Raw genomic sequence first — 14280 nt, forward strand, 5'->3', positions numbered from 1 at the left:
CGCCCTGGCCGCTCTGGGAAGCAGTGTTGTCCCAGTGGCAGGCACCTTAGGGCCGGGCGGACACTCATCAGAGCGGTGAACTTCGTCACTTCTGGCTTTAACTGCAGAGTTTATTATGTTTTAGGGGCCTGAGGTACACCCACTCATAAAAACCTAGGTAATCACGTGCACAGTCTCAGGGTACTTAAAAGCAACATGGAAGTATTTTTTCAATTATTTAGGTACGGATGTTCCAAAGGTGTGGGTGCCGTACGCATGCACTGAGAAGTATGAAGGTAACTTCAGCATCACTGGTGCACTGAATATGAAGTACCAAATTTTACAAACAATTTGTGCGGCTTTCACTATATTAAGAATACCTTTTCAGACCAAAAAAAAAAAAAAAGCCAACTTTCCTATTCTAGTGACAACAAAAAATGGTCATCACTCCAATGCAACCCGACCCTTAACACACCTACATGACTTCGTGGAACTAGATACGTGCTTCATTAATGCTGACTGACTTTAAAATAATGCATGTTCACAAGATGTAACTCATTTTGATATTGCAATTTGTTAACCTGCTGGTGATCCGATAGGCAAAATATTTCCCCAGTGCTTTTAAAACCCTTGCCTAACGAGACTCTTTCATACAGGCAAACTTAAACTTGCAAAGTTATTTGTCCACATTATTGGTAATATGGACATCTTCAACTAGGAACATAAGTTCATTATTTGGACTTTCATGCATATGAAATCTAACAATAAAAATACTTTTATAAACTTAAAAAATCGTTTTTCATATTAAGGCATTATATACAGATTGACAAAATCAAATGACAATTCTATAAGGAATAGTTAAAATTAACATTAAATCATAGAACATTATAGGTATCAAAGAATAACAGGCTTGAACTTGAACCAGTCCAATTCAGATTTCAGACAGAAATTGGGTTGTTCCCTATTGTCTGCGTGTGCTGAAGAGTGATATGATTTTTTTCACATTTTATACATAAAATATTAGTTTCTTATATTCATTAAAATATGGATGTGATTATTTACATATATATAATTTAAGGTCAGTGGTATCTTTTAAAGTAATGCACAAAAGATAGGCTTCTTGCTCTATAACAAAATAAAGAAAAATATAGTAGGGTTTAGACTGTCATTTTTAAGTAAGGAAATTTTAGTCCCTATAAAATACTCCTGATACATTCACGTTGCCCATTGCACCTCTGAGTTGCATGCATTCTCTTCTGTAATAAAATCAATGTTTTATAAAGTGAAATTTAATGTCTTTTGAGGGGTTAGAAGTGGTCAATGTAATAGATATGTTCATAATTATTAAATTCTGCAAAACAACTTGAGTATTGAAGTACTATTCTTCCTAGTATGCATAAATTTCAAAGTCAGATTTCTAGAACAATTGACATACTTAGAGCCATGCCTCAGGGTTTTTTGTTTTTTTTTTTACAGCTTACTCTTTTCATAAATATTTTAAAAACTTGAATTTACATGATATATTCAAAATTTCAACTAATAGCCTATTTACTTACAAAAATGTACTTCCAGCTAATTTTCATCAAATAAATTCTGCTTTAGCGTTAATATAAATTGATTAGAAAGTATGTGAAAATTACTGCCTGTACATACACGGTGTATCTGTTAAAACTGTCCGTCACCATCGAGTGCAAATTCTCGTACAGCTATGGCTGCATTTTGTTTGCCCCTCCCCTGTGTTTTTCATGCTCATGTAACTGATTGTCACTGGACATTTGAATTGCAGATAAGAACCTTGGTAACGTTTTCTTTAAAAGAATAAAACGCAGAAGTATTCTGACTGTGTATCTATTTACCGATAAATATTAAACACATACCTGAAAAGTTCTATTACGTATGTGCTGACACTAGCGGGTTTCTGCACATCAAACAGAGGACAAGAGGGGAGCTCAGAGCAGAATGGTCCGCCCTCCACGCCCCCCCACCCCGTGTCGGCGTTTTGGGACAGTCGGTCCTCCGGACTGGCTCACTGTGGCTCTCACTGTGTGCGGGTCAGGCGCTGCCCTCGGTGCTGGACTCACACAGGTGTTTCAGCGTTTCAGCAATAAACCTCTGGGTGCCCGTTACGCTCTGTGAGAGTTTTACGTGCTCTTTGCATTATCCAGTCCTTCATAATGGAGATATTGCCTTCCTCCCAAATAGGGCTACAACAGCGTATAAAGGAGACACACATTTTTTTCTCAAAAGTATATAAATATTTTATTTTTTGAAGTGAATGAATAAAATCCATTGTTCTTCCCCCTCCCTCCCTCCCTCCTCCTCCTCCCAACCTTTGGCTCCTGGGCCACAAAGGTGTCCTAGCCAATAAAAGGTCTTCAAAAAAAAACAAGGAAGCCTGGAGGAAAGGCCCCCATCAGAATGGGTTGAGTCGAACTCCGGTCCCTAAGGGCGAGAAAGGGTTCGCCTTGGCCCACATCAAAGCATCGTTCAGCGAGATGGCGGACTTCCCGTCCTCCAGCAGACACACAGGGCCCTGCGCGGGGAGAGGCGGGGGGAACAAGGTGAGGTCACACACTCACAACGTGTTGAAACTCACAGACGCAGCCACGCTAATGGATAACCCACTGGTGATATGCAGGCCGTGCTGATAGGAGTTTAAAAATATGCGACTTGACTTGGGTGGTGAACACACACAGTACAACACACAGATGGTGTGTTATGGAGTCGTACACCCGCAGCCTGTATAGTTTTATTAACCAATGTCACCCCAATAGATGCAATAAAAAATTAAAAAATGAGAAAAATGAGCGTTTTTGAACTGCCACCAATATAGAAACACTTTAAAACATCTTAATGTCATATATACCACGGTGTCTTTCAAAGTCAAGTTTCACTTTATGATTTCAGTTTCTTAACTATAGAAGTGATAACAATGATAATAGGTATTGTTCATTTATTACTACAAAGTTAACATTTGATAAAGGCAGATATGCCTAGTAATAATAGCCTTAAACATACTTTACTATTTTAACCATACAGCCGGGGAAATTATTTAGGCTGGAGATTCTGAGCCTGCCCTCGAGAGGATGGAAAACATACCACTGTGTGCGTGTCTGTGTAATTAGATCACACCAATCACGTGATCTGCAGCGTACTTGTAATGTAGTTCCATCAGCTCTTTTGTGTGTCAAGGGCTGTTCTAAAGAACTAAATGTTGCCCTGGCTGGCATAGCTCAGTGGATTGAGCACGGGCTGCGAACCAAAGTATTGCAGGTTCGATTCCCAGTCAGGGTACATGCCTGGGTTGCAGGCCACGGCCCCCAGCAACCGCACATGGATGTTTCTCTCCCTCTCTCTTTCTCTCTCCCTTCCCTCTCTAAAAATAAATAAATAAAATCTTTTAAAAAAAACTAAATGCAAAAAAATAATAAAACTCAATCTATGTTTCTCATCTTTTAGAAAAGCATGACTTAAAAAACACAAAAAGCTGATTTTCTTATTTTTGTTCTAAAGTTACTAGGTTTTTGTTCATGATTTCAGATGATACAGTTTGCGACCCAATTATTTCCAGATATATTCTAAAATCCATCACATGAAGTAGACAGCCTCCTGTTCCCAGGTGCTTAGACATTTCACAGTTGTCACCCACGCACACTGGCTTTCTGTGGAGGTGGGCACCCTGGGGAGCAGCCTCTGGCCCCCTTAGTCCCGGGCACCGAGGTAAAGGTGCACACCCAGTGGAGGTGAGCACTCACGCACGTAAGGTACTTGGGAGACCCTCCCTAAGGCGGCTGGGGAGCAGAGCAGGTGAGACAACGCCTCTATCCGGTCAGCGGGCTCTCTCAGAGGAAGAGGAGGACAAGAAGCGGAGGAAGGAACTGGAAGGTGTCAGGTACTGGGCAGGGCACCCGGAGTGCAGCCAGCAGCACTGAAGATGTACTGGAAAAACCACAGTGTGCATGGCCTCCTAATCGGATGTTACTGAGTGTGCTGCTTTGGTTCTGTGTCTCTGAACACACGTTGATAATAAGCGTGTGTGTGTGTGTATTCATACATGTAACTACAACCATGTGTCCTGTTTGTTGGAATACACTGGCATGCTCTGAGGAATGAGTTTCCAGTGTCAAGTTCTCATTAGTCCGGGGTCACCCGAGCAGCGAGCCATTCCTTTATGTCAAGCAGAAGTCTCCGTGGACCTGGCAGGTCAGCGTCAGGAGCGGAACTGGCCATGCTGCATCAGGGAGGTAGAATGGGCTCCCTAGCGTGGGACCCGGGCTGGGAGGTGGAGCTCCTCCGTCCAGGCTGTCGTCTCAACGAGCATGTCGTGGGGACTCCGCTTTACTGCACAGGGACAGCTACCCCCGGCCCTGGCACTGAGACGATGGGCTGGATGGTGGGCTGGCCCCGGAACCACTCCCCATCTATACTGTGACCGACATTAGGGCCCTTCTCTGGGAATGAGCCCACCTGCATGGTTGCTCACAGAATATACACAGAGGCTCTGTAGTTACATTTAACTGTTATAATAGTTTCTACCTGTTGATTGTTGATTGTCTCTTTAATTTCCCCAAGGAAATGGCCTCTATGTATTTCAGAACACTGGGCACTCATCTATCTACATGTCAGTGGCGGTGAAGTATGCCTGTTACATGACTTGCTTCGATGATAACAGCACGGTGACCCTGGGGTTTATTTTAGGGAGAGAGCGACCATCTGCACTAACCCTGGAGGAAGCATCAGGGGCAGCTCCCCGCTGGGCCTCAGGCCCCTTCGTATGTTCCTACTTTTAGACAGATCACACTCACTTCACAGTCACATTTCAAAGACAAACAATATAAATACAGCGTGGTCTCTGCTGCCACTGGGGCATACCTGGATTTTCGAGCCCGTGAGGCAGGAGACGTGGCCGTCGGAGTGGCTGGGCAGGTGGGAGCCGGGCACGTGGCCCGGGCCCATGAGTCCTGTGCGAGGCTCCTCCCTCACTCTCTTCCGTAGAGCTGCGTAGACCGTCCTCTGAGACTCAGAAGGGGGTGCGGATGGAGAGGCCTCTGACGATCTGCGTGCCAACAGACATTACACTCTCACTTGTGCAGAATCACAGAAGGATGGAGGTTTAGACTAGAAACAGACCCTGATGACTCTTGAGTCCCCTGTATAGACGATGCCGAAGCAACGTGAGACTCAACTTAGAGTGAGACAAAAACAATGAAGGCAGCGTTGTAAGTTACTACTGAGTATCTGCTAGACAAACCACAAACCACGATGCATTATTCCGCTGAGGTGAATAATGATGATCCACATTTTGAATGGATCTGTCTATGATACTCGGCACTGCCTTCTGGATTCCGGGCTTTATGCCCCAGTCACTCACGGGCTGGCGGACTGCACGCACGCCCTCCACGCGTCCAGTTCCTCGGAAAGGCGTTCGATCGTTAAAGGCACAGACACCTCCCGACGTTTTAGCAGCTGGCTGAAACACGGGAGAAAGAAATCAGAACCTGATATCTGAGTCTGAGATGCCAAAGCAGCCAATGAACTTTAAACAACTGTGATTTCAGACTCAACAACTAGCATGCGGAGGTAGATGCGCATGCCTGGGTGTGTGTGTGTGTGTGTGTGTGTGTGTGCGCGCGCACAGGTACATTACACCCAAATGGACAGTTGTGAGTTAGCTGCTACTCCCTAACCCCCTGTGTTCGGCTTTTCTCCACTAAAGAGAGACTGGGAAGATGAAATACCCAGACTGCCACCTTCCTTCAAAAGCAGGGCTCCACAGTTCTAGCCCACTGGATACAGGCACAGCACCCTGAGGGGACTGTCCACCCTGCCTTGCCCTCTGTGGTTGCCCCCTTGCACTCCTTCTCTTTCCTAAAAGCTTAGGGTGCAGATGCCGTGTCCAGGGGGCTGGAGGCTACCTGGTAACCACGGACAACTCAAGTGGAGGAGGGAGCCAAGAAGGTCAGAGCAAAAGCAGGGAGGACCCCAGGTCCCTGGAAGCAGCCAGCAGCTGAACGGCCCTGAAGTGTGACCTCCCATGTCTCGACATCAGACCACAGTCCCTGTGTGTTCCAGCTAGAGTCAGGATTTCTGTTCTTTACCGCCCGATTCACTGCTGATTCATACAGTTCGCCGGGGCTTGAGTATAAAGCACGTGCTCAGTGAGTGAATGGGAACATGCAGTATGTATTTGGTGCTTTCTTAGAGACTCGCCACCTTAGTGAACAGAGCTTCTCTGACCTAACGGAGGGGAAATCGTTTTACCTCGTGTACTCGTACAGCGCCGGCACGATGCTCTCGTACTGCCTCCTGATCGCCAGCAAGGCGCCCACGTAGCCACACAGCACGAGCAACTCATTTCGAGCTCTACAAGAGAATATGTTGTTTTTTTTTAAATTCCATAATCTGAGGTACAGAACATCACTTTCACATGTGGTTATTATCCTTGCATCTCTATATTTCAATTGAGTGACATTTATTGCAAAATAGGTCTAGAAAATTTTCTGAACTTAAAGGTGTTTTACTCATCAGGTGACGTACTCAGATGTTATGCTATATAACACATCATAATTTAAAATAAAAATCTTAAATGTGGTTGAACTCCTGCCTTCTTGTTTCCCTCTGTTGCTCGGCTGTTTCTCCATGCGCCTGTCCCCTCGGGGACTCACGTGGTCAGATTTAGGAACCGCTGGCAGACAGCAGGCATGGGGGCCCCCACTTCCCGCTGGGGAACCCCACCCCCAGGCCGCGGCACCCTCTGTCCTGCACCGGCATTACCGCTGTGAGAGCCCAAAGCATCTGCTACATGGTAGACTCTGTGTCTGGGGACTTCGGTGACAGGGAAAACAATGTCCTTTAATGTCGCTTGCTCTCTGGGATGGTGTCCATCTTCTACTTTCCAGAACTTTCCCTTCTGTTCCCAGCCCAGTATGCTCTGCACACACTGAATATTTAATAGACACAACCACCAGTTTCTCAAGAACTTGACATCCGGAACCACAAAAGAGCTTTAAGTTAGCCCCATCTGAACCAGGGTGTGTGTGTGTGTGTGTGTGTGTGTGTGTACACGCACCCATAGATAAACTCACAAACACTACGTATTAGTAAATGGCGCCACTGAGATTTATGACTTCTGCTTCAAACTGACCTCTGTATTTTTCTTAAGATTTTAACAAATAAGAACATTTTTTCTGTACATTCATCTACCTGTCCATTATTTCTTGATCTAAACACTAAACACCACACAGCCTACTTGAAGCGTTCCACAGGTTCAGTCATGAATTCTGGAGAAAAAGTACTCACTTGGTGCATGTATGCAGGAGCAAGTTTTCAGTACGGATGTAGCTCAGCAGGTCAAGCACGGGATAAATGGTGTCCAGAGTCCAATCTGAACTCTGGATGTATTCTGGCAAAATAAAACCAAAAGAGAGTCTCTAAATACCAGTAATACGACTTGTTCACCCACTTTTTAACCTATGCAATTAATTCTCTTCTGGTCGGACCTGTCCATCACAGGTATTCACCTACTGACCCTCTCTCAGGCCCCACACCACACGATTGGCAACCTGCTTCCTTGTCAAAGCCAGGGTGGCTAGTGCTGAACGTTACAGCTTGTTAGCAGTGTGAATGAAAATAGCAAATAAGTGAGTGGATTTTAAATTGCACCGGGGACTAAGCACTCACCTTTGATGAAGTCAATGCCAATTGGGAGGGCTTTTTCAGGTTCTTGACTTAACAAGTAATACTTCACCGCTTCGAGCACGTCGCCGCCTGCCCGGGCTGCCTCCGCCAAGTGCAGACACTCTTCCACTGCGGGGAGCTTGCACTAGAGAACATTTGGTTTGATGGCGACGTTGGGAAATGTAAAGGGATAAAAGCAACAGTGTAAGCGCTTATTAAGACCCACATACCTAGATATTTTTTCTTGTCAGAGTTGCTCGAAATAGATGTGAATGAAATCATTTGTATTGGAATGCATGTAAGAAAATATCTTTAAGGTATAATAATAAAGAGGTATAATCTAATGAGTTAATGGTTTTGTGTCACTCACATAATAATAGAGGTAGAAAGTAAACTGTCTTGGTCATGATATTGGCATTACTGCCTGCAAATGTAATTGGGCAAAAAAAAATGCTGAGAATAATTATTTTAGAACAAATAGGCTGGCCAAATCAAAAACGACATTAAATGTAGAAAACATAAAAGGTTCATTCTTCCATGTCCTGGGTACAATTAATTTATTTTGCTTTGCCTTGGAGACAAAACAACTTCATTTCAAATAGAAAGGCACAAAATGTACAAGCTTTAAAAGTTTTTAGCTCTGACGTTCTGAAGTACTATAATGTTGATTTGGAGCTGATGAAATTTCATTACTGCAACATAAAAAGCAACACTCCCCGTTTTCTCCATTTCCTTTTATCCTGTTAAAGCCGAGTCTGTCCCACAACGCGGCAGGAATGACCTGCGTGCTGTATCGTACTCCGATACAGTGCGGGACTTGTGAAGGACCAGTGTTCGAGTGTGTCGGTGAGTTCCTAAGCAGCACTTACAGGTTAAGCCTTTGTCCCTCTCACCAGCCTTCGGCTGCCACCGAGATCGGCTTCCGTGGCAAAAAAATGTCTGATGTTGCGGGTGCGGACCCTGTAGTTCACCCCAGTGGGGTCACCGTCCCTTTTCCTTTGACACCTAATGCTCTCCTCCCTTCTCTGTTCTTCTACCTCCCCTGAAATTATTGTTCCATTGGCTTCTTTACTAAAGAATTTGTTCAATAGTATCATATTTTCTGTTGCTTAAAAATTAGGAAAACTGAACATTTGAGATCACTCAGTCTCTCTTAAAATAATGAACAACAAACGACATGCAAGGAGCTCTGCTGCCCGTGGCATTGCATCATGTTTTCCCGTCTCTGCTCGCCGAACACCAGCTGCTTACTGAGCAACTAGCTGTGCGCTTGGTGCTGCGCCGGGGTGGGCCAAAACAGAAGTCTCTCCCCTTTATTGTGGGCTCGGAGAGCAGAGGAGATTCAAAAACGGTTCCCATTACAATTTCACAAACAGAAGACAAGAGGAGGGAGGTAATCGTCCCTGTGATTCTCGTCCTAGCTGGAAATCCTGAAGGTCATGTGAGTGAATGTAACGCTTGAATGCATAACTGTTGGCACTATCTCGAAACCGCCCAGAGTTGCTAACTCCGTCACACCCTGGCCAGTCCCTCTGCATGCTGCGGTCTGGCCGGCGAGGCGCCCTGCGCCCTGGTGGATGGAGTGATGGGGAGACACTTCCCGGCCGCCACGGACAGCTGTGTCAGCAAGGTCACGTGTTCGACCTCTCTGGGCCCCACTACGGGCACCTGCGCCCCCGGCCTCGGGGGGCCAGCTCGTCCACACGGCAGCGCGGCACGGGAAGGGGTCACCGGAAACACCATTCCCGCTTCCTTCCATGCGCCTTTCCATTCCAACAGAAAAGTAGTTTTTACTGACGGTGCTTCTCGAAGCAAAGCACAGCTCACTGAAAAAACCGACTCATGGAAGGCGAAGTGTCTAAAGAAGCTAAAGTCACTCCTCTCACAACCCATGGGTAACTCTGGACATTTATCCTCGCCCAAGTACTTTCCCTGGTAATGCTCCCCCACACACTCACAGGTATGTACACTGACACGTACACAACTCTCCCATACATAGGTACACACACACTCTCCCTCACATACACACACTCACACACACACTCACAGGTATATGCACTCACACAGTCACAACTCTCCCATACACATGTACACACTCGCACACACTCTCACACACACACACACACTCACAGGCATATACACTCACACAGTCACAACTCTCCCTTACACATGTACACACACACTCTCACGCACACACCACACACATACTTTCAGTCTATCTGTGTTAATACACAAAGATCATGAAGTTCTGTTTTCACTGACCTCAGTAGATGGCTACAAAGCAGATAAAAAGCAGATTATGAACCTAAGCTCATACCATATGATTTTCATTTTGAAAATAACTGCATGGCACATTTACAAAAATAAAGTTTTTAAGAAAAGGATAAAATATAAATAAAACATTTTCTAACCGTTACCTCTAAAAATAAAGTTTTTTTTACTTATGTGAACCTTGATTTCCCTCCCAGTGTGTGAGTGGCCCTGTCCATCCAGTCATGGGTACTTACTGAGCCCTGTGTTAGCAGCGCTGAAATACAGAGGGTGACTGAGACTAATATAAACACCCTCCCTCCCTGTCGTTGGACGTTTTGGTTGTTTTATATATAAACTTGGACATAAATTCCTACACTCGGCAATGGAGTATGTTTTAAAGCACGTTAGGAAAGTGCACACACAATTCATCACACTTTATCAATTCTCTTACAGATCCCGGAATCATTGACTGCTAAGAGCCGGCACAAGTGCCCCTCACAGCTCGAGTGGGTGAGGGGCAGGTCTTGGGACCTGGGGCTGGACAGGGGCAAGCCGGTCCTGTCACCTGCCATCAGCCACTTCAGGCTCCTCTGAGTTCACTTTCTCTTCAAAGCAGACACAATATCCCCTGGTCTCTGGGTTTCACGAGAACGGAGTGCAATACAAACGTACGTGAACATTGTGAACATTTAGAGCAGTTCCGAGCAAGTAGATGCTCGATAAATGTTACTTCTGCTTGTTGTGATTTTTGTTGTATTGACACCAGGGTCCTAACGAGACCGTCTACTTGCTTCTCTGCTGGTGTCCACCCCGCTGGCCCGAGGATGAGCCGAACGACGGGACCGCGGCCCCAGGGGAACACCGAACATGGGCGGCGGCAGCTACCTTCTCGTGAAGGTCGTTTATCTCCTCCGCGCACCCTGGGTAGAACGCACAGAGCTTCACTAGCTGCAGCTCGTTATCGGGAATCTTCAGGAGGAGATCAGCCGCCAGGCTCCTAGTCACAGAACGAAAGGGGACACTCCCGTGAGAACAGCACTCGGAACACGACACAGAGCCGTGTCGGAGGGAGAAGACCCTCAGGACGCCTCCCAGCTTCCCCAGTTCCATGAACAGCACTGATGTCCCACCGAATGGCGGAGCCCCCCAAACAGAGGCTACAGAAACCAAAGGGCAGGACGTTCCGACATAGTCCTTAAACCTCTAAACTGAGTCTTCATGTGTTCACAATGGATTTTGTTATTATAGGACAATTCTCTGAGCAAACAGAGTAGTATTAGATGTGTGGTTTAGAAGGAATTATAAAGCAAACTTAGGAAGTTAATGCTCATCAACAACAAATGTAGTAGCGCATTAGAATACTTAGATACTTTAAGGTTAGCATTTTGAGTATTCTACCTATTTGTTAGACTTTAGGTGAAAATCAAAGATACACATGCAGGCTTTTGATTTACTTTCGAAGGTTTAATCCGCCTTGGCTGGTGTGACTCAGTGGGTTGAGCACCTGCCTGTGAACCAAAGGGTCGCCAGTTTGAGTCCCAGTCACGGCACAGGCCTGGGTTGCAGCAGGTCCCCAGTTGGGGGCTGTGAGAGGCAACAGGTACATGTTTCTCTCGCACACTGATGTTTCTCTTCCTCTTTCTCCCTTTCCCTCTCTCTAAAACATAAATTCTTTAAAAAATTCAATCAAAGGATAAATTATTTAAAAATAAGGCATGTAAAGTTGTATGGACAACAGCTTTACATTATAGATCTTTTTAATAAAATTCTTTCTTTAAAGTCACTAGGTGAAGAGTTTTTGGTTGTAGGCATCGTGACTGAGAATACGCTAATTTTTACAGTTCAAGATGTTATTGTTCAACTTTCAAGTAACTGATGTGTACACATTCAGCACAACTTTGGAAGAGGCAATATTTCAAACGTGAATTTGAGAAGCATGTGCTGTGCATTGTGAGAGTAAAATCTCCCCTCATTTCTGTGCCCTCAGTGCAATCTCTATTGGTCATTCATGAATCAATGATTGTTAAAACATGAAGAGATATTTATTTAATCAAGAATGTAGTGACTATGGAACCAGAATAGAGATACTTTATTGTGTGTCAAATTTTCTGTCATCTTTGGAGAGGTAAATCTTTGAATGTTTTTGTAATTTCTAAATTAGAGTACCTCATTTGTTTTTGGTAAAATTAGGAAATGACTTCATGCTTTCTGATACTAATATTTAATAGCAGTTTTCAATAATGTCCATGTGAATACAGAAATGACTACTTGTCCTTATAATATATAAAATTGTTGTGCTAAAATTCTACTCAAAGTTCTATCAACTACAGACAAAAATTTGATTTTCTTATTGTCGAATTATGTCCTGACATAGTGAAATTTACAGCGATGCTTGCTAACTTTATTCATTCTTTAGCTGAAATCACTATTTACTGAAAATTTAGTATACCTATGGGGAAAACGCATCTGTATATAATGATATGGGCTGACTAAATGATCTAACCTCTTAAATTTCACTATCAGAACAGGTATTTTAATCTGCTTAGCTGAATTAGGTCTTCTTCTATGTTGTTGGAAGCCGCAGTTGATTTGTTATAAACTTAAGCATAAGATCATGAGGGCTTTAGTATGTAGGTTATAGGACCTGTTCTCATGATTTCGTAATTAGGTTTTATAAGTTTTAAATTATATCAATAAATTGGCATTCTGTAAAACAAAGTGAAAATAATCATAATTTCTTAATGTAGAGTTTATATTCTAATGTAATGAAGTTTAAATTTTTAATTAAGCAGTTTTATAAAAGTAGATGATACCTGTATGCATCAGATGGAAAGCTAGAAAAAAGAATAATTTTGAATATGAATACTATAAATACAGAATGGGAACCACGAAGAGGCAAACTTTAATCAGGACATGTAAGAATGCGAAGGATTCTTGGCTCATAAAACTATAAACGTTCTCTTGAAATTATGCTGTTATCCTAATTGTTTTTAAAAAATCTGTGGAGCTCTCCCTCAGCCACGAGAACCCCAGACTTCCCCTGGAAGTCAACCTGAGTAGCATTCCACGTTCCCGAACTTGACCTTTCCCCTGGGTCTCCGTGCGCAGGTTTGTGGATGCCTGAAGGAAGAACTGGAGGGAGTTACGGGAAAACAGAAGTGTGATTTTTATTAAAAGCAACTGAGACATATAGTCAGTTGAAAGATCTTTAACCTCTTTTAAATTTAGTGTCCACTCCTGTTTGCCCCTTTTCGCCCTCACTCCAACAAAAACAAGTCGCATGGTATTCAGATCAGATGGGGACGCCCCGCACGGAGGCAGCGGCCTTGGAGACTGAGTAACTGGGGTTTGGGGGCTCCCGCTTCGGAGCGGGTCTAAGGGAAGGCGTGGAGACTAGAGTCACTGACCGCAGTGGTTCCTGACGGAGGGGGGACACTGGGGACTCTCGGAGGACGGTCAGCATCAGACCCACGGAAGCCTGTGGCTCATGGTGGGGGAGGGGCTCTTCGGTCACGGCACCGTGGGCGGAGCAAGGATGGCTCGGACCCCTGGTTCCGCTGTAGCGCCCAGACCCGGACAGAGAGGGAGAGTGGAGGTGCCACTCTCGCTCTGAGTTGGCCCCACGTAAGGAGAGGGGGGGCATGTGATTGCTGCCGCAGATTGAAGTCTCTGTTCCCCCAAATTCCTGAGCTGAAACCACATCCCCAGGTAGTGAGTGGTGTATGGAGGTGGGGCCCTGGAAGGTGATTAGGTCCTGAGTCCGCCCTTAGAGAAGTGACTTTATTTTCTAAATCTTAAACCAAAACACATGAGCTGTCAGGAAGAGAGTAGTAGGCGTGCAGAATTTAAGATGTGGGAATGTGTGGTCGTGACGACCTTAAGATGCACACACGTGTTGTCTCGTGATGCTCTGTGTGCTTGGGATGCCGTGGCGCCACGCAGGGCTCCTTCAGGGTGGGTCACGGTAGGTTCCGTGCACACCACGGGGCTGGCCCAGTCCCGTCGTTCCCATATCCCCACTTCCTCTCACCGTCTTACCTTGTAGTGAAAAAGGAGACCTCTAGACTCCTGACACGTTATCAAATGCAACTCGCTGTGTTTAAGAAATGCCCCCCATCACCGTAACACTCCTCTTCGCGTTTAGCAATTCTTACCACATCGGAATCATCATGCATTTCCTCGCCAGTAGCTCCAGCGCGCAGTGGGTTGCGGGGGCGGCCGCCTCCCCCAGGGCTGTGCCCACGCAGACCGCCAGCTCCAGCTCGTTCCCGCGGATCAGGGAGGCCATCGCCAGCTGGCTCGGGGAGGGAACCGCGTCCTCAGTGGCGGGGACACCGGGTGGGGCCGCCACCCCCACCACGCTCAGAGGGC

General features: G+C 45.3%; 1 protein-coding gene across 4 annotated transcripts in view; it reads right to left on the reverse strand.

The window, feature by feature from the left end:
- Positions 1-2309: 2309 nt before the first annotated feature.
- The window catches only part of WDR17 (WD repeat domain 17), a 78719-nt gene continuing 66748 nt past the window's right edge, over positions 2310-14280 (reverse strand). For all 4 annotated transcript variants that reach the window (XM_036011790.1, XM_036011792.1, XM_028526884.2 and 1 more), the window contains 9 exons: positions 14064-14203; positions 12723-12743; positions 10795-10906; positions 7660-7801; positions 7279-7381; positions 6241-6342; positions 5351-5449; positions 4852-5035; positions 2310-2512 (listed from right to left, as the gene is read on the reverse strand). In XM_036011790.1, the coding sequence (XP_035867683.1) occupies positions 2393-2512; positions 4852-5035; positions 5351-5449; positions 6241-6342; positions 7279-7381; positions 7660-7801; positions 10795-10906; positions 12723-12743; positions 14064-14203 (1023 nt within the window). In that variant the 3' untranslated portion in view covers positions 2310-2392. The remainder of the gene's footprint in view (positions 2513-4851; positions 5036-5350; positions 5450-6240; positions 6343-7278; positions 7382-7659; positions 7802-10794; positions 10907-12722; positions 12744-14063; positions 14204-14280) is intronic.

This window comes from Phyllostomus discolor, chromosome 11 (assembly GCF_004126475.2).
Source record: "Phyllostomus discolor isolate MPI-MPIP mPhyDis1 chromosome 11, mPhyDis1.pri.v3, whole genome shotgun sequence".
Classification (NCBI taxonomy): Eukaryota; Metazoa; Chordata; class Mammalia; order Chiroptera; family Phyllostomidae; genus Phyllostomus; species Phyllostomus discolor.